We start from the raw sequence: 21,054 nt of genomic DNA on the forward strand, positions 1-21,054 counted from the left end.
ACCTATTGATCACTCTATCTGGGGCCTACTGAGAAATATCAAAAATAAAACCAGATCCCTCCCACCTATAATCTCAAACCAGGGCCTAGTCCACACAGATGCAGATAAGGCAGAAGCCATGCTTAAAAATCTTGAGGATCAGTGCAAACCTTCTTATAACAACATTGATTTCAATCATCTGTACAAAATCCACAGACAGGTTAGGCATGCACTAAACCTCCCGGACACCAGTGCCGATCATATTGCACCCGCATCACCTGTTGAATTATATGATATTATTAAAAAACTTAAGAACAATAAAGCTCCTGGACCAGACAGCATCTCAAACAGGGTGATCAAGCTGCTGCCTCGAAAAGCTATAGTGCATCTGACCAATATAATAAATGCAATCTTAAGACTTCACTATTTTCCTTCCACCTGGAAAATGGCTGATGTGATTCCTATACATAAGCCAGGCAAAGACCCACACTTACCGCAGAATTATCGTCCAATCAGTCTCATCTCCAATCTGGGTAAGGTCGCAGAGAAGGTCATCCTCTCACGACTCCAAACCTCAGTAAATGACCTAAACATCCTCCCTAAAGAACAGTTTGGATTTCGACAACACCATAGTACTACCCAGCAAATCCACAGAATTGTGGAATATATCACCACCAGCTACAACTGGCGCCAGTGCACAGGTGCGGTATTCCTAGACCTATCTAAAGCATTTGGCAAAATCTGGCATTTTGGACTCCTGCACAAACTTATCTCAGCCGGTATCTCACTAAAAATGGTTCATCTAATCCGTTCATATCTTCAGAATAGATCAATGCAAGTTAAAATTAACGGTTCTACATCGTCCCAGCGCCATATCTTTGCTGGAGTGCCGCAGGGATCTCTACTGGCTCCATTGCTGATTTCTGTATACATGTCAGACATCCCACACAATCCGATGACTTCCATTTTAGCACTGTATGCGGACGATACGGCAATACTAACCAGATCTCTCAGACCCCACTTCATTACTAGAAAGCTTCAAGAAAATCTTCTAAAGCTGGAGGGTTGGTTCTCCAAGTGGAGATTGGAAGTCAATCCCCTGAAAAGCTCAGCGGTTCTCTTCTCAAAAAGGCCAATATCTCCTGCTGGAGATGTGTTACTATTCAATACTAAAATTCCCTGGCAGAAAGAAACAAATTACCTGGGTGTGATTCTCGACAAAAAGCTATCTTTCAACCAACATATCAAGTCTGCATGTGTAAAAGCATCTAAAGCCATAGCTCAGATCTACCCGCTAATTAATAGAAATAGCAAACTCAGCAACAGAATCAAATTGCAGCCATACCAGATGTCGATTCGTCCTATAATCACCTATGCCTCTCCAGCCTGGAGCCACACCTCTAATACTAACATTATTAAGATACAGCGAGTGCAGAACAAGTGCTTGAGAATGATTTTGAACGCCCCGTGGTATGTTAGAAACAGCCAACTCCACAGAGACACAAATATTCCCTATATTCTCTCTTATCTACAATCCTTAGCTTCCAAATTTTTTCTAAAGACGTCCACACATCCCAACGATTTGGTTCAACAAGCTGCAGCATACGAGCCAACAGACATATTTAAATATAGAAGACCAAAAACTATATTAGCCTCCTATAGTGATACATAATCTCCATGCCCATTAAGGGCGAGCAAACTGCTCGTAAATTTTACTCTCACTGTAACCACGACAGATAGCGAGGAATATGAAAAGCATCTTGCTTCACCCCTAAAGACATAAATGTCAATTGTCAGTAGCATTAACACAATCACTCTTATGCAATGATTCTCACCATTCCTGCCATCATAATCTAATTTCCCTGAGTCTTTGTATTAGGTCTCATACAATAAAGAATTTGTTCAGACTCCTAATATCAAACTCATTCAATCAAACTCATTCAAGTGCAGTACAGTGCATAACTCTTATATAACTCCAAAAACTCACATTCTTTCTACACAACCTAAGCATGGAATCATTTGCCATCATAGCCCTTCTTAATTCAGCATTATCATATCTTCGTAATATACAACCTATTTTCACTTTCTTACCTCTTCACTCTTGCTTCTTCCAGCAATCGTTCACTTCCTCTCTCAATACTATATTTATCTCTAGTTAAATTGATTGTTACTACCAGAACTACTATTATATTCCTTTTCCATTTTTCAATTGCATTCATTTACATTTTTGATTTTAGCAGCTGGAAAACTTTAAGTAGTAACATGATCATCTATCACACTGTTGTGTCGGAAAAAAAGTGATGAGTCATCCCTTTTTCCCACCCAACGTTACGTTACCTCAGAAGGAAGGGATAAGGACATACTTATGCCTCCTGATAGGAAATGTACCGTATAATGTCCTTAGAAAATGTAAACATCCAGATGTATAAATTCCAAACATTGTTAAGATAGCCCATAAGTTTATTAAGATAGTAATTGTGAATGAATTAAAGTAGAAAGTCATAAGCTAAGTACAAGTTTAAGGCATGTAAAGGCAGTTCGTAGCCACAGCGTCCAATCGGCTGCCGCCGTATCCGTGACGACACCACCGAGTGAGGGAGCTGTTCCGGAGTATAAAAGTTTCGGCGGGAGTTCGAATCGCTCTCTTTTTCTCTTGTCTCTTACCTCGGATCGCTTGTGTCTCGTCTCCGAGTTTCGTCGGCACCAAGTTTCCCATAGGAGAGTTATGTAGAGCTTGCCGCCACGTGTAGCAAGGATCTCCCCTTGCTATGCATGTTACATCGGTCAAAGCTGCAACTACAATGTGTTCGAATGCATTTTTGAGAAAGAGCCGCTGATGAAATCCACGTCAGCATACAGATCTGTGCATGAGTGTTTTCGGTTCGTGTAGAACAAAGCCAGCCATCAGAGGAGGTACAGTGAACAGATCAGAATACTTAGTCAAAGCAAGAATGGTAAGCAAAGATTTCCTTATATTAATGTAGGATTAAAGTATCCGTGGAGTAAAGAAACAGAAGTTAAGAACACACGCTATTTACGTGTTGTGCCACAAGAACAGTCTGCAATTTGGACACTTTTGTCTACTGTTAAGAAGAATGCATATTAGGCTCCAGCCGAACAGGAGACCGAGCTCTGGACTGTTAAAGTGATTTAAGAAAAGTAATGTCATATGTTCAGAAAGTAGTTAAGTGTTAACAGATATTTTGGGAGAGAGAATTAAGTAGAATTAAGTACTATTGTCCTAGAGAATTACATGTCAGATTTATTGAATTGTCTAGTGTTTATATGTAATGTTCATGTATGATATTATCAGGTAACTAAATTGTGAGAGTCTGAGGATAGATATATGTACAGAAGTGAGGAATTTATGTCTAGTAAGAGATCATAGTGTAGAAGTTTAAATGTGTTTAATTAAGTAAGGGGGAACCCAGACTCTTTTAAGGTTACGAATTTAAATAACATGTATACTTGTCTTTGTGAAATAATAAATGTGTTTCTTTTACATAATCAATTGAGTTTGTCATATCTTCTGCAGATTTGAATTACTGTTTGGAAAATTTCGTACCGTTGCATTTTAAGGGGGAAACCAATAGTGATATGTGAATAGGGACCACGACTGCATATATCTTGATCCCCACAATTTTCCTTAAGTATTTTAGATAGTGTATCAGAATTTAGTTACCAGCTGGTGCAGTCTTAAATCTATACAAATTTGTCGGCAACCGAACTCTGAGAGAAAAAGAGATACGAAAATTTAATACAAAACTAAAAGAAAGTAAATTAAAGATAAAATAACGATAAAGAAGTCAGCATGAGAAAAACGGGGATATAACAACATGTTTTATAATTCAATCTCCATGCCATATAATCGACTTTACTTTCCTGATTATCATGAAGCAAAGCATTACCGGCCAACCTGGTTGGAGTATAACACTCTCCAGCCAGAAGGCTGCAGGTTTGAATCCTGCCAGGAGCCTGGATGTTTAAGATTGTCCTACTAACTCTTTGTGGAAAGGACATCTGCGATCTTACTACTTTCTCTAGCAGACTTCACAGCATCCAGTGATGTCAAATGTGAATAACTAACTAATGCTCTAAAGAGAACTACTAAAGATTACATAAATAATGAAACATGAGCTGTGCAGTGCTTCTGTGCACTTACAGAAAATAATCAATTGGAAACACATGGAGCAAGATTAATTCTTCAAAGCTGTTGCTTTGAAGAATTACTTTGTTAATTAGACAGTTCACTGGAGGAGATGGGAGAGGTTAGTTAATCACAAATTATTCAAATTCAGGAATTGAAAGAAAGCCTTCAAAGGATGCATCATATAAATTTGGAAACAACTACCATGTTAGAGTAAAACTTCAGTTTAATATAAATCAAAATAATCACTCGACGTTTTGACCTTCACATTGAGGTCATCATCTGGAGTATACACATATATACAAAGAAACAAGCTGCACTACAATCTACATGTATGCCAAAGTTACATTGATTTGGTCAACTGTTAAAACTATTGGCCTGACCTCTGGTGGAAAAAAAGAAACTTTACTACATTAAAGCTAGAGTCCTGTTGTTATCTATTTCATTACAAAAATAAATTAAGGTAGAAAGCAACATGTTCACACAAAAGTTACCAACATAAGTATATATACAAATTAAAACAGTATGGATGGTGGCCAATAAAAGCTGAAATAATTGCGTACAGTCCTAAAGTCAGGGATTGCTGGAAAACTTGAACTAAGTGGGCTGAATGTGTGCCATCCAAATTCTTGGGATTTTTAAACCACAATTATTGTTAGGATTAGGATGGTTAACAGGGACGAATGCTGGTCTTGAAATTCACGCCTGCTCTTGTTATCATTCAGGGAGTGAGAGGTGTGACTGAAGTCTGATTAGTGGAATAATGAATTACTGACCATTTAAAACTATATATTTAATCATACAAATTCAACATTTATTTTACAAATGATATTCTATCTTTTTCAGTTTAGCTACTTGAATGCAAATTCTAACCTACGGTTCTTCTTTATGAACTGGTCAATAACATCGTTATAAAAAGTGTTGTAACTTAATTTTCCCAAGCAACACGCACACTTGTAAAGGCTGGTTAGAGCTACGTTGACTGCGTATGGCGACGTGAAATGGCTATGCACGTGCATGAATTCACAGTGCTGCTGCGAGGACCTGGAATCTCCTACAACCGAGCAAGTCAAGGTAGCTTTGACTAGACGAGCAAACATCGGCCTTCGATACACGATGCAAAGCTCAATTATTGCCGTGCAAACTTAAGACATCTTCTGTCTACAAAAATAAAAGCCTAAATGCATGCATTTATTAACAAATAAATATTACTTCTTTCTCAATTAATGAGCTTGCGCAGCAAGCATAGCAAGCATGGAGAATTCGCCCCTGATGGTTAATCAAAATTTCACAGGCTTCTTTAAATTTCCATTCATACCAAGTTTAAAGCATGGTTCACCAGAACAACTTGTGGAAGATTTAGGCTCATATTCAGGTGGTGAAGTGAGGTAAGAACAGGAGTAGATTTCTTTAAAAATGTGTATATTACTTCCAACATAGTCTGCATAATTGCCTTTTCTTTTCTACATAAATTTCTCCATAGAAAGTAACTGCAGTTTGCATAGGTCTATCTGCTTTGCTAAATCTCTCCATGTTGGGAGCCATTTCTGAAACAACCAAATTGCCAAATGCCTCTGCCAATTTTTTTTAATGTGAACTTCAGCTTATTTTTTTCTTTAATTTCTTCATCTTCTGCAGCTTTCTTGCACTTCTAGGTCTATTAGGTTTTCATTGTCAAGCTCTATTTCCCTAACTTCTTTACATCTTCACTTAAGGTGTAAAGAAGATGAAATGACACATATAGCAAATTATGCAGATAGTATTAATCACCATCACAGATTAAGTTTCTATAAAGCCAAGTTACTTTGCTATGACAGACCATTGAATTTTAAACATTAATAGGAATACAAGGAAGAGATCTTCATGATAATGAAATCTAAATAATTTTTTCCTTTTTTTTGCCATAATAGATTCACTAATATTAAATTTAATATGAAATTCAGTGTTCCTCATTCCCATAAATTTTATTATTCTTTCAGTTACCGATTTTACTCCGCCAGCTCCTGTAGGAAGCTGCACCTTTGGAATGGCTGCAGGTGTAGCTAAATCAGTAGGTATGTAAATTCTATTTTTAGGATTCACATTGGATGTGAATTTGTGAACTTTTTCAAAGGATAGAGGGGGGGGGGGGAAATAAGACACGAACTGTTATCCTGCTTGAGTTTCAGACAATGAATAGATTAAGTTTCCAATTTCACTTTTTTACAGAAGAATATTTTGAATACCTTGCATTTTTAGAAAGCACCACTGAATGGATGTCATAGTCATAAATGTTCATTGATGTTTTTCAGGAACTGTTTACCACAAACAGAACAGAAACTTTTGAAATTATTATAAGAATATGAGAATATTGAATAAACAGTGGTGAATATAATATAATTCAAAATCTCGGTGAAGTCAGATAGGATATATGCATCTTAAAATAGTAATTAGATTGAAGGTCTGATGATGATCATGATGATAGTCTTCAGACTTATCAAGATAGGTCAACTCTTTCTCTAGGATCAGTATGGCTTACTGAAGTGGATGCCCTGATTATTCATCAACAGTGATGACTGATGAAAAACAGTGAAAATTTCAATGTAATTGTTTATGACAGCAGATGCAGTAGTAAACCAGCTGCAGGTTAATCACAGTTCTACAAATGAAGTTACACAGTAAACTTCATTCCATAAAGTTAGAGTAAAGTGTCTGATATACTGTGAGGTACATGATGTTTTAATGTAAGGTCATGAATCCTATCTGTTGATCAAAAGATAGGGTTTAGAATGGTAATCTATGATATTCCCTGTTAAGAAAGTCATAGTAATTTGATCTCCTTCTTGACTGTTACCATGACGTTTTTGACAGGGAATATCATAGGTTTGGAATTATAATTATAACCTATGTTCTGATATCCCAGTAATGTGATTGGTCCATTTCATGACCAGTAGTAATAGTTTACATTAAAACGTTGCCTACCTCACAATATATCCAGATATGTCCATGAGTTATTTTGGAACTTGCTTTGTGCACTGACTTTTTGGAATGAAGTTTATTGTGTGACTTCATTTGTAGAACTATGGTTAACCTGCAGTTGGTTTACCACTTCATCAGCTGCAATCTTTTTTTGCTACCATAAATAATTACACTAGCATTTGAATATGTGAGTGGACACATTCATGTACACTTTTCTGCAGCAGAAAACTATTGCTATATTAGGCTCTAAGTCACTTGTGAATTTCCAAATTTGTCACATTTTGGAAATGCTCATGAAAATCAAATCAAAGCTTACTTTCCCAGTTGACACATGCAACCAGCAGAGCAGCAATATTCATATAGCTAATTTAGCAAGGCGACTTAGTCAGTCAGATATCTCAAATAACGAGGTTAATACATGCACATCCAGGCTTAAGTATTTAAAGCTCATATTACAACTTACTGAAATGAAGAAAGTCCAATAAAAGAATTGAACACAGATTTAATGGTGTCAATATTTTGTTATAATTATAACTTAATTGAAAATATTGAAAATCGCTTGCATTAAAAAAAAGTAAATCAACTGAAAAGAAAATATGAATTCCTTATGAATAAATCACTAAAATATTAGTGTAATTTTGTAACCTACTTAAAAATTTCTTAAAAACATGGTCATATGCAGAGATATGTGGTGTGATATGAGTACCATATGTTAAGGGTAGTACTCCACCAGCAGAAAGTCATTGCCAGTTATTGGTTTAAATATATATATATAATAATAAAGTAATGCTTACCATCAAAGACAATTATATGCCATCAGTATTTTCAATAAGAGATGTTTTGTGTTATCCTTAGTTTCTTAAAATGTTCATATGAATAATGCAAGACAGTATAGTGAACTATACAGAAACTTGTGGTTTGTAAGAGTGAATCACAAAAAAAAATTAAGGATGTTAGAGTGGGAATAGCAGCCTGGTTGGCCAAATGGTTAGCCTATCTTCTCTTTAGCCGAGAGGCTGTGGATTTGCATCCCACCAGGGTACGGATGTTTGTGGTTGTCTTGCTAACTCTTTGTGGAAAGGGCATCTGCGATCCTACCACTTCTTCTAGCAGAAGACTTCACTCCCAAAACTTAATGAGGCATGGGAGTGACCATACGGCATCAAAATTATGTCACATATGAATCAAATGCAGCACTGTGTTCTCAGAAAATGGTGGTATGTAGGAGGCAGCAGAATTTAGTTGTAAATTAAGGCCAAAAATCAAATCAAACCCACAGACAGCAGCAGTAGGCATAAAAGTGAAGTTGAATTATATTAATCATAATAATAAGCTCCCATGCTTGTATATGAATGCAGAAAGCATCACAAATAAAGGAAATTAGTTTCTTGCCATGATTGTTTCTATGTCCAAAAAGAGCTGGTGTTATTATCATCATGCAGGTGTCCCAAACTATTCACACAATGCCCATCATGCATCTCCTTAAACTCATTTACTGATAATGTAATAATAACCTCTAGTGACCTCCTCATTCACTACTCTCTAACCCATCCCCCCAAAAAATAAATAAAAGTACACACATCCATATTTCATACATTAAAACATTTCTGTACCTATCTTAACCCTCAGTAACTTAAGTTTCTCTTATCCCTTTTCTGCAATCAACCAAATTTTGTAACCAACAAATCTTCTATCTATCCTTATGTACAGTATTTCACACCTGTCACCATCCTGATCACCTATCTCTGAATCTCTTTTTCATCCCCAAGGCATACAATCAAATCTGACCAGTGTAGACTAAATTTGGCTATATCAAAGCTTTATAAAGAGGGTTACTAACTTCATTATCTACTATATTTGTCAATTTTTTTTTTTTTATCAAGTGATTCTTTGTGCTATTTACTCACTTTCACCATACATATATACATACATACATACATACATACATACATACATACATACATATATATATATATATATATATTGCCAGCAAAGGCATCTCGATTGGTAGAGCCTCTGCTACTAATGGCTTGCAAAAAGTTAAGCAAGTTTGAAAGCGGTTAGTAGTTGGAAGGGTTTAATCATTCGATGCTATTGGCACACTCTCCCTCAATGAGTCTTTGCACTCCCTGGAGGTGTCACATAATAATAATATATATATGAACTTCAATTCCCTGTTCATCTTCAGTTTCCTGAAGCATAATCCTATTAGTGTAATACACAACTAATCTTGTATCACACTGATATGGCAATTATTATCCTTTGTCTACAAATTCAATCATAAAATCACCCTGCATGATCTCCAAGTCATTTTATTTACTATTGTTCTCCTCAGTTTAGCATCAGCAATCAACTAATATTTCACTGATTGTCTACTAGCCATCCTTTTATCCATGTCACCAGCTTCGTGTTCATCACCATTTGCTGCCATTTATGAATTTATTTTCATGCAGTATACTACGAAATAGATTTTCCAAATCCACCAAAATCATGGTGGTAGCCATTGCTCTCATCTAACAGAAACGTGATTAACAGAAAATAATATATTATTAGGAACAGACATTTATAGGTATAACATAAGGTCTTAAGAGTTGAAGCTATATTAGCTGTGATTAGACATCCACATAACCTATAAGGAATGTAGGAGGAGGCTTCTGATCCAAAATCCAATCTTCATCTTCCTGTGGTGGAATTTTGAAAGAAGTATAAAAAGAATGGTGGGAGTAGCTGTGTGAAGAGTACGAGGGTGGTCTGAAAAGTTAGTTCTCGGCCTAACGATGAAAAAATGAATTTATAATTTCAAAATTATTTTTATTTTTCAACATAATCTCCCTTAAGACTAATACATTTATTCCAGTGATGCTCCAGTGCCATTATCCTGTCCCTATAGTGGTTCTCAGAAAGATCTACAAAATACCCAGCTACAGTTGCAATCACCTCTTAATTCGAAGAAAAACACTGACCAGTGAGGAAGAGTTTTAGTTTTGAGAAGAGATAGAAGTCAGAGGGAACCAAATATGGGGAATCCCAAAACACCAATGCCATGACCTTTTCTGCTGATGGAACCGACTTTGTCTTCTTTGGCACTGAACAACCGGCTTCTGTTTCTGTTTTGACTGCTGTTTGGATTCTGGTGTATAATGGTGAATCCCAGTCTCATCCATATTCCCCAGTTATTGTTTTACCCTTTTCAAGATAATTAATAAACAAAATGCCTTTAGCATCCCAAAAAACCCATGACCTATCTTGCTGATGAAACTGACTTTGTCTTCTTTGGCACTGAACAACCGACTTCTGTCCACTGTTTCGACTGCTGTTTGGATTCTGGTGTGTAATGCTAAATCCAAGTTTCATCCATAGTAATAAATCGACACACAAAATCAGTTTTATTCTTGTTAAAATGCTCCAAGCACTGTTCAGAGATTTTCATGCGAGTGTGTTTTTGATCTGCTGTGAGCAAGTGCTGCACCCATCTTGCACAAAGCTTTTACATTTGCAATTCTTCATGCAAAATATATCCTACACATTCTTTTGAAATGCCTATAGTCTCAGCAATTTCACGCACTTTGACTCACCAGTCATCCAATACTATATCGTGCACTTGATCAATGATTTCTGGTGGTCACCTTTTGGACATCCTTCATGTGGATTATCTTCAAGGCTGGGCCACGTTTAAACGCGGCAGCCCATTTCTTCATTGTCGAAAATGAAGGAGAAGAGTGGCCATAAACTTTTATATATTTCTTTTGCCGTTAAACCTGCTTTTACAAAGAATTTTATAACCGCATGAGACTCGATTTTATCTATTTTGCTTGTCATTGCGAGGTACTTGACAGAAAATGAAATTGAGGAAATCTGTTGCTTTGTTACCCAGTGACAGACGTACCACAAGTGAAGATATTTTTAATGTGATCGATGGTTATTTCATTGAAAAGGTAATTGGTTGGTTGAATTGTTGTGGTGTATGCACCGAGGGAGCCAAGTCTATGTCAGGTTGTTTATAGGCCTACGCGGCTGAGTTAAAAAAATAGTTCCCCATGTACCATGGAGTCACTGCTGCCTTCATAGACAAACTCTTGCATCCAAGCCTCTTTCTAGTGAACTGAAAGATGTTCTTGATGAGGCTGTAAAAGTTGTAAATTTTATTAAGTCACAACCACGAAACTCCAGATTGTTTAAAGCGCTGTGAAGAAATGAACAGTCTTCACAGCACATTACTTTTGCATAGAGTTAAGGTGGCTATCTCGTGGTAAAGTACTTACACGGCTGTTTGAACTTAGACATGAAGTCCAGGTTTTTTTTGAAGACCATCATTTCCATCTTGCTCCAAAGTTTCATGACAGTGATTGGCTTGAAAGTCTTGCATATTTATCAGATATATTTCGAGAAATAAACAAACACAACTTGGGACTTGAAAACAGCTCAATCACTATATTCAAAGTAACCGACAAAACTGAATCAATGATTAAAAAACTGGACTTTTGGAAACCATGTATTGAAAGAGTTCAGCCTGAGGTTTTTGAAACTCTGCACAACTTCTTATCTGAGAATGACTTGCACCTATCAGAAAATGTGAAAGAGAATATTTTAAGTCACTTGGAAGGCCTCAAAGTGTCCTTTTATAAGTACTTCCCTCAATGTGGAATAGAAAACAATTGGATTGCAGATCCTTTGAATGAAGAATTCTTCAAAGAAGCTAAACTATCAATCAATGAAAAAGAGCAGTTAATCGAACTTTCAACAGATTCTTCTTTAAATTCTGATTTTAAAAGAAAGCAATCTTATTACCTTCTGGGTAGATGTCAGTGAGGAATACGAACAGCTCAGTGAGAAGGCACTTAAATACCTCTTGCCATTTACTAATACTGAACTAGTGGAGAGAGCTTTTTCTTCTTACACATTCATAAAAAATAAGTACAGCAACAAGCTTAATGAGAGTTTGGATTTAAGATTGTATCTTGCATCTTTTGAGCCTGATTTCAAGAAACTAAGTGCATCAAAGCAAGCTCAACGATCTCACCAACAATGTTTCAATCGGCTAGTGATCTGTATACTAATTACTACAGACTTTACAGATAACACAAATAAATATTATTAATAATAATAAATCAAAAGTTGGTTAAATACTTGATCATCATTATATATATTTAACATGGAGCTATACTTATTTTTGTGTTACGAATATTGTAAAATTAAATCTGTAGTTTGCACTTTTAGTGTAGTAATTTTCCTTTTCCAACTCATTACCTCATTTCCACTATTTTACATTAAGATATTTTACATTACACTGAACAAAACTGTCAGTATTTAAAAACAGCTATTTGAAAAACAAGGGGCACAATTTATAGAAATGGGTTTAAGTGGGAAAAGGTTGGGAACGACTGATCTAAGGCTTGCCAGCAGCACTATAGAGTTCCTCCTCACAGGTGTGTGTTATTACAATTTTAAAATTGTAATAACACACACACAAACCAACACACGGTAGAAGTTAGACTAAAGTGTGTTGGTTTGTGTGTGTGTTATTACAATTTTAAAATTTGTATTCCTGATGATATTTCTGTGATGGAGACAAAATGTAGGAACTACTAAACTTGAGTTTAATTATTACTCTATGCTGTATTCATTCCATTAAACTAATTATGAGTAAAGGAACAGAATAACTGTGTGTGCATGTGCACAAGAGAAAACCGGTGAGTGTGTACACAAGCATTTGAGGCATGTAAATGTGACAAACAGAATAATCAAAAACTGATAACTATGGTATCTCAGGTAGCTAAGTGAAATGGGGCAGTCATTAATGGATGAAAGGAGATCTGTGAACCTAAGAGGATGTTGCAGTACATGAATACTAATGAAAGGTCCATTAGAATAAAGGAAGAGGGGGGATGCAAAGAACCCGCTTCCCCTGCCATTTCTCACATTCTCCTTATACAATTTATAAGGAGAATTAGCTGTGAAATGTACGTTTTGCGGAGTGCGGTCGGAGTGTGGTTAGATGATAATAAAGGATTGAATGTGTGTAGAAAATGTAGGGAGAATGCGGAATTGAAGTGTATTTCGGATCGTGAGTGTGATATTTTTGTCAACCTTCAGAATGAAGGAAACAGGGATATGACAGGAAACGGCAATGTTGTACATGAAAATTGTGAGAGTGTGAATGTAGAAAGTGTGAATGATAGTATAAATGGTTTCTCAGAGAACAAAAAAGATGAGATAGATGCATTGAGTGAGATCGCGTTGTTGAATAGTGCGATAGAAAGAGCAAAACAGCAGCTAGAGTGCATGAACAAAAGTAGACTGATGAACCAACCAATAATAAAAGGTATGACAGGAAAAATAGACGTATGAATGTGAACATGAACAAAATGAAGGATAGAGTGCTGTATGGAGACTCGTTATTACGAGGTGTGTTAGTAGAGGATTTGACAAAATCGTACCAACCTGGTGTGACCATAAAGGACGTAACTGCGTCTATTAGAGAGCAAAAGGAAAGGGTGAAAGAAATGATTGTTGTGGCAGGTACGAATGATTTGAAAGGAGATAAAATGGAAATGATAGAAGACCTGAATGAATTGTTTGAGGTAGCAAAAGAAAAGAGTGAGAGAGTTAGAATGATTAGTCTTTTGCCACGGTATGACAGTGAAATGTTTAAAAGGAGGGCTATAATTGCAAATGACTTTATGCATGGGTTATGTATGACGAGTGGTGTGAAATTTGTGGATGTGTGGAGTGAGTTTGATGGGCGAAAGGATCTATATAAGATGGATGGCTTGCATTTGAATGGTTACGGTGTAAGAAGACTTGAGAAAGTGTTGCTGAATGTAGTGGATGTACAAATTCAGGGAAACTAGATTTGTTAGGGGGGGGGGAGTAGAGAAACAGTCCTTATAGAGGCAGTTGAATGTAAGAATGAATATAATATGCCAGAGCAAATAAGGACAACAAATCTGAGTGGGATAGTTAATATAAGGCGTCAAGGTATGGTTGGGGCTAATGGGGGTCTTAAATTCATGTACACTAATACTAGGAGTATTAGGAACAAGAAGGAAGAGTTTTGGGCCATGGTTGGCACTTCCAGACCACAGGTTATAGGTATTAGTGAAACATGGCTGACTGTAGATGATATAACTAGTGGGATTGAATGTGATGGGTATAGTGTGTTCAGGAATGACAGAGAGAATAAAATGGGGGGAGGAGTATTGTTGATGATAGCTGATGAGCTCCAGCCAAGGAGAATAGAAATTGAATTGCAGGATAGAGAAAAGAGCACATTTGAGGCCATATGGTGTGAGATTGTGGCTAGCAGAACTAAATATAAAATTGGGTGCTGCTATAGACCAGGTGATGGAAAAGATGGTGGTGACACTATGCACAAGCAAATAGAAGAAATGGTTGGAAGGAGGGTGATTATTATGGGAGATTTCAACTATGGTCGCATTGATTGGAGTGAGGAGAGGACACACGGGAGGAAGGAACTGGATTTTATGCGGTTATTAAGGGATAACTATCTGTGACAGCATGTAATGGAAAATACTAGGGGTCAGAGAGTGCTTGACCTAGTAATTACATCTGAGGATTTGGCTGTAACAAATATGACCACATTGCCACCAATCGGTGAGAGTGATCATAGGGTCTTAACTTGGGAGGTGGCTAAAGGTGTAGAATTTTCAATTAAGACAGGGTACATGTGGAATTATCGGGCTAGAAAGTATGACAAGCTTAGGAGTTTGATTGGTTCAGTGCCATGGCATGTACAACTGCAAGGACTAGAAGTGGATAGTGCATGGGAGGTAGTTAAGAAGTGCTTGCATGAAGCAATGGCCGACTGTATACCTAGAGTCCGAATAATAAATCAAGTAGGGGTTAAATGGATGAATAACACCATTAAGCTTGAGTTGCAAAAAAAGAAACAACTATGGAGGGAATTTAAGGAGAAGGGTGACTGGCAGGCACATGAACGGTATAAAGCACAGGCCAGAAGGGTGACGAGTGTGGTAAGAAAAGCAAAAAAGGATTACGAAAGAACATTGGCCATGCAGGCTAAAGAGAATCCTAAACAGTTTTTTAGATATGTAGCAAGTAAAAGGAAAAATGTACATGGCAGATTGATTTTAAAGAATGCCGATGGTAGGGAGGTAACTGAATCAGTTGAGATAGTTGAGTTACTGAGTGAGCACTTTGCAAAAGTATATCATCCAGGTGGTGACATTGCAGAAACGAATAAACCAGTAGATTATACGGGAATTGTGGTTAATGAAGTGGAGGTGAGTAGTCTATTGCATAACCTCAATGTCAATACATCTGTGGGATTGGATGGTATACCAGCTCGTGTTGTACGAGAAGCAGCTAAAGAATTGTCAGTACCCTTGACCATTTTGTTTAATTTGAGTCTCGGGTCTGGGTTAGTCCCGAGTGGGTGGAAAGAGGGGAAAATAGTTCCACTGCATAAAGGTGGTTCCAAGACTGCTGTAGTAAATTACCGACCGATTAGCATATCAGGAATCATTGTCAAGGTCTTAGAGAAAATAGTCAAGAGGAAAATACAAGATTGGATAGAAGAAAATGGGATACTGTATCGGGGACAGCATGGTTTTGTGAAGGGTAGGTCATGCCTCAGTAACTTGCTCACGTATTATAACACACTGACGGCTGAACTGGATAAGGGTAATGGGTTTACGGTGGTTCTACTGGACCTTGCCAAGGCCTTTGACAGGATTCCACATGGAATTCTAATCAGTAAATTGCAGCATATGGGAATGGACATAGGGTTGGTGAGATGGATAGGAGGGTGGTTGACGGAGAGATATCAGAGAGTGGTTTACTCGGGAGTAGAGTCCACAAGACAGCCTGTGACTAGTGGTGTGCCACAGGGATCTGTTCTTGGACCACTGCTGTTTAATTTGTTCATAAATGATATAGGAAATGATCTGAGAGGAACAGTTCATTTGTTTGCGGATGATGCGAAGTTGGGTAGGGCAATAGTGAATGCAGATGACGTCAAAATTTTGCAGGATGATTTGGATAGATTGGAGGTCTGGGCTAAGGAGAATGGATGTCAGTTTAATGTGGCAAAATGTAAGGTTATGCATTTTGGGGTGAAAAGATTGGCGGCAGTTTACTGCATTGGTGGAACCGTGCTCCAGGAAATTGATGAGGCACGAGATTTAGGAGTGTTGGTAGATAAGGAATTGAAATTTAGGGGACACATTGCAAAAGTGACCAAAACAGCTCATCAAATCACTTGGTTGCTGAAGAATACGATGACAAGCAGAGACAAGCAGGTTATTGTTCCTCTGTATCGAGCCTTGATAAGACTCCATCTAGACTACTGTGCTCAGATTTGGTCACCTAGGTTTCTTCTTGATGAAATTTTTTCTTCTTCTGGAGAGGATCCAGAGGCGAGTGACCAAGATGATGGCAGGTCTGTGGAATGAACCGTATGAGAACAGGTTGAGGATTTGTGGGTTGCAAAAATTGGTTGATAGGCGGAGGAGGGGAGATATGATTGAGACATTCAAATTACTGAAGGGTTTCTATAAAATTAATTCAGAAGATATTTTTGAGAACAGGGCTGGTTGTGGGAGGAATAGGGGACATCCATGGAAACTGGGCAAAAGTGTGGTTAGTAAAGGTGTTAGATCTGGGTTCTTTACTTTTAGAGTAGTGAATGAGTGGAATGCGCTCCCTGAGTCTATGGTGGATGCTGTGACAGTGAATGAGTTTAAGGCGAGGTATGATAGATACTGTATGAATGTCAAATAGTTGTGATGAATATGATTTGGGGCCTCCCTCGACGAGTCCAATGACTCCCTGGAGTTGCCAGTAATAATAGTAATAGTAATAATTTTTAGGGTCTTGTATCATCATTATCAATATTTAACATGAAGTTATACTTATTTTTGTGTTACGAATATTGTAAAATTTGTTCTGCCTCTGTTAACTTCAATTCTATGAAAAATCTCTTCCACATTAACCCAATAACAACTCCTTACCTTAAGTTCTGATTTTATATGTCTAAATCAGTGGTTCCTAAACTTATTTGGCTTACTGCACCCTTTTCCAAAAAAATTTATTCAGCCCCTGAAAAATTTATTTTTTCCAAAAAAATTTATGTTATTGGTTGAGTGGGCCTCCCACAATGAGTCTGTTGACTCCATGAATACTAATAATTTATATTAGCAAATTAATAGCAATTATATAATTACATAATTATATTAATTCTTGTAGATAAACTATGTTGGTGATACGTAGCTTAATTTTTCAGGAAATGAAACATAACAATCAATACCTTCCTATATTTTGGCCATCTCAGGGATCACAAAACAATGATATGTGCATACAGGCAGTAACACTAAACAAATGAGGCTGAAGAAAGGCAACTGATAGAGTCCTAAAGGTGCCTCCTAGTGGGCTAAATTGGGTTGTCTTGGTCATTGGGATGATGTTCTTAGAATGCAAACTTCCCAAATTTGTTGATGTTTGGGAAATTTTTCAGAGCTGAGACTGATTCCAGGAATAATCTTTCATACTTGTACTTGCTGGGGTGTAATAAAGTGGCCTTCTTCTGTGGTGGGTGTCCAATGCATAGTCAGCAAGTCCTGAGTGGCTATATTGGTGAAATTGGATGTAGTCCTTCTGTTCGGATATCCTGATATTGGCTGTCCTGCTGGTTCGGCCATAATAGACAGTTGACAACTGCAAGGGACCTGGTATACTCCAGGTAGGTCTAGGAGAAGTGGCTGGTCTTTGATGGAGCAGATAAGAGATGTCAATTTCTTATGTAGTTTGTTGCAAGTTATGAGGTCATATTTTCTTAGGATTTTAGTTAGCTTTTTGGATGTACTCTAGATAAAAGGAATGATGATAGATTTAGAGTAATCTCTGTTATGAAAGGGAAGGAACGGAGGGGGGGGGTTGTGGTTAATTGATTTTAATATTTTTTTGGGGGGGGTTATAGCAATTGGCTAATAAGGTGTTAAGATATGGTTAAGTTCAGTAGTTAAAGCATCATTGTTATCTGAACTGATTAATTTTGCCCTGTTATATAGGGTTTTTATAATCACATATTGTTGAGGGGAGATTGCTGGTGAATGTGTCTACCTGTATGTGTAGGATTTCTGTAAATGAAGAAAGCCAGGGATCCATCAGACTGACATGTAATCAGAGTGTCCAGAAAAGGGAGACTGTGGTTGTTTTCCTTTTCCAAGGTAAACTGCATCCTGGGGTGTCGATTGTTTAAATGTGTTGAGAAATTGTGGAGTGTATCCAAGCCATGCAGCCAAATAGTGAACACATCATCCACATAGCATAGCCAGATAGTTGGTTTATGTGGAGCAGAGTTTAGGGCTTTTTTTTTTAAAAGGTCTTCATACAGAAGTTAGCCAGAGATTTTGTAGAATATTGTAAAATTCTCTTTGTAGAATTTTCCTTGCGAAATGAAATAGCCTGCATTGGTGAGCTGAAGGGCTGAGATATCGGGAGGAAATATGGCATGGATGAGGTCTAAGGTATCTTTGAGTGGGACATTGGTGAATAAGGAGGAGATATCAAAACTGACTATTATGTCAGTGTGTTGGAGCGAGAGGTTTTCTATACTAGCTTTAAAGTGGGCTGAGTTTTTTTTTGTGAAGAGTGTTGCCAGTATATTGTGTGAGCACTCTGGCTAAATGTTTGGCTAATTTTTATGTGGGGGAATCAATGCCATTCACAATGGGATGTAATGGTATGTTCTGCTTATGGATTTTTGGTAGTCCATATATTGTGGGGGGGGGGGTCTAGAGTTAAAAGGTTTTAGTCTGTTAATCATTTCCACAGGCCAAGAGGTAACCTTCTTAAGGAGCCTATGGAGTGTTCTGATTTGGGAGCTGGTGGGATCATATTCAATAGGGAGGTAGGTAAACTAATCTAAAAGTAAAGAGGCAAGCTTACCTGTGTAGTCTGTTTGGTTTAGAACCACACAGGCATTTCCCTTATCTGCTTTAGTAATTATTATTTTACTGATGTTTTTCATTTCTTGCAGAGATTTGAATTCTTCTTTTGATAGGTTGCATTTGGTGGTTTGTTTTGGGTACCACGTTCTACCTGTATCATTATTTCTTCAGAAGGGATCTTTTTCGGTGCTAAGGCAAAGTAGCACAACTTGCTACAAACTACATAAGAAATTGGCATCTCTTATCTGCTCCACTAAAGACCAGCTGCTTTCCCTAGATATGCCTGGAGTATACCTGTCCCTTGTAGCTGCAAACTGTACTGCTACAGCCAAACAGGCAGGATAGCCAATATCAGGATATCCAAACAAAAGGACTACATCCGGTTTCACCAATACAGCCACTCAGGACTTGCTGACCATGCATTGGACACCCACCACAGAATACACTGGAAGAAGACCACTTTATTACACCACAGAAAGTACAAGAATGAAAGATTATTCCTGGAATCAGCCTCGGCTCTGAAAAACTTCTCAAACCTCAACAAATTTCAGTGCATAAGACTAACTCAAATTTGTGAAGTTTGCATTCTAAGAACATCAGCCCAATGGCCAAGACAACCCAATTTAGCCCAGTAGGGGATATCATGAGGACTCTAGGAGCGATTTCAGTTGCATTTCTTCAGCCTTATTTGTTTATTGTTAGTGCCTGCATGCACATATCATTGATTTGTGATCCCTGAAGATGGCAATGTAACATTGCCGAAATATAGAAAGGTAATGATTAAAGTTTTTAATTAATATTCTAGTATACATTGTCATTTCCTGAAAAATTAAAAGCTATAATTTAATATTAATTATATAATTTTTAAAATTATTCTTTAACTAAATATATTTATATTAATTAAATTACATTTTAATTGACATTTTGTATTTTTTGACGTCATTCTAGCTTCACAACCACCAACGCCAGCATCATCATTTGAGGGTCCTCAGTTCAATAAGCCTGATGATGATTTATCTCACCTTGATACTGCAGAGCGTATAATAAGAGAACGTGTTCGAGAAGCAGAAGAACGTAAGAAGCGCACTTTAGCAGCATATGATCTTGTTGCTAAATCGGGAGTAGCAGGCCCTAAGTCTGTCTGTCTGTCTGAGTTTAGGGATCTGAAAGGTAGGTGTTTGTGTGTGTGTGTGTGTGTAGTGAAGGGGATTGCATTTTTTGTAAAAGCAAGTTATAATAGTTTGCTGAAAAATAAGCTTTAGGGCAGTAAGGGAGAAATTTATTATTCCTGTTCTAATTCATTCCATATACTAGTCATTTAAATAATGTGATTCATTAAGCTTTATGCATGTTGACTGGTTATTTCATGCTATTTAATTGATATAAATATTATATGTTATATAACAGGAACTTCATTTCTGAAGTCAAGTTAAATATAACAGATAATACGGGTACTGCTTAAGCATCCTTGTACCTAGTTTCTGTTTGTTTCTGATGATGGATTCTCAGTGGGAGAACTCTGCAATGCAGAGGGGTGGTAGAAGATAAAGGCCACTAAAAAATTATTTTTGCAGGTAGTTAAATATTCTATGGTACTTCCTGCTTGGAATTGCTTTGGAAAATCTGCTCTGGTTCTATCAGTTCTATCACTGGCCATTTCTGTCCATCTTTGTCCAATGCATTAGCGTATTTTAATTTTCTATGCAAAATTTAATTGTGACAAAGTTCAATAATTCATAGAGAACATCAATTATACTACAGTTTGTCTTCTTAATTAACAAATTACTTATGACAGTAGATGAGCTGTGCTCCTTCTGGATAGAGAACCAGCAGGGAAATAGCACTGATGTTTTTTGAGAGTGTATGTTATGCAGTAGAGATGGATAAGGTAGGATATTTGGTGAGATGCTACAATAAGGAAACATAGAAGGCAATTAGTAGAAAATGTTTAAGCTTAGCAAGTACAAAGTGGATTATTCATTATGAGAGATTTCAACCATGGCAATATAGATGGAAACAGCATAATGGTAATATGTCACT

At 37.1% G+C, this 21,054-nt stretch overlaps 1 protein-coding gene across 1 annotated transcript in view; it reads left to right on the top strand.

Annotated features, from left to right (window-relative positions):
* The window catches only part of LOC150093586 (uncharacterized), a 185,720-nt gene that overhangs the window by 138,681 nt on the left and 25,985 nt on the right, over positions 1–21,054 (top strand). The window contains exons 8-9 of the mRNA XM_090413103.1: positions 6,106–6,180; positions 19,963–20,184. Coding sequence (XP_090269229.1) covers positions 6,106–6,180; positions 19,963–20,184 — 297 coding nt within the window. The remainder of the gene's footprint in view (positions 1–6,105; positions 6,181–19,962; positions 20,185–21,054) is intronic.

The sequence above is a fragment of the Typopeltis vanoorti genome, chromosome 23 (genome assembly GCF_054136105.1).
Source record: "Typopeltis vanoorti isolate ZY-2024b chromosome 23, IOZ_Tvanoo_1.0, whole genome shotgun sequence".
Classification (NCBI taxonomy): domain Eukaryota; kingdom Metazoa; phylum Arthropoda; class Arachnida; order Uropygi; family Thelyphonidae; genus Typopeltis; species Typopeltis vanoorti.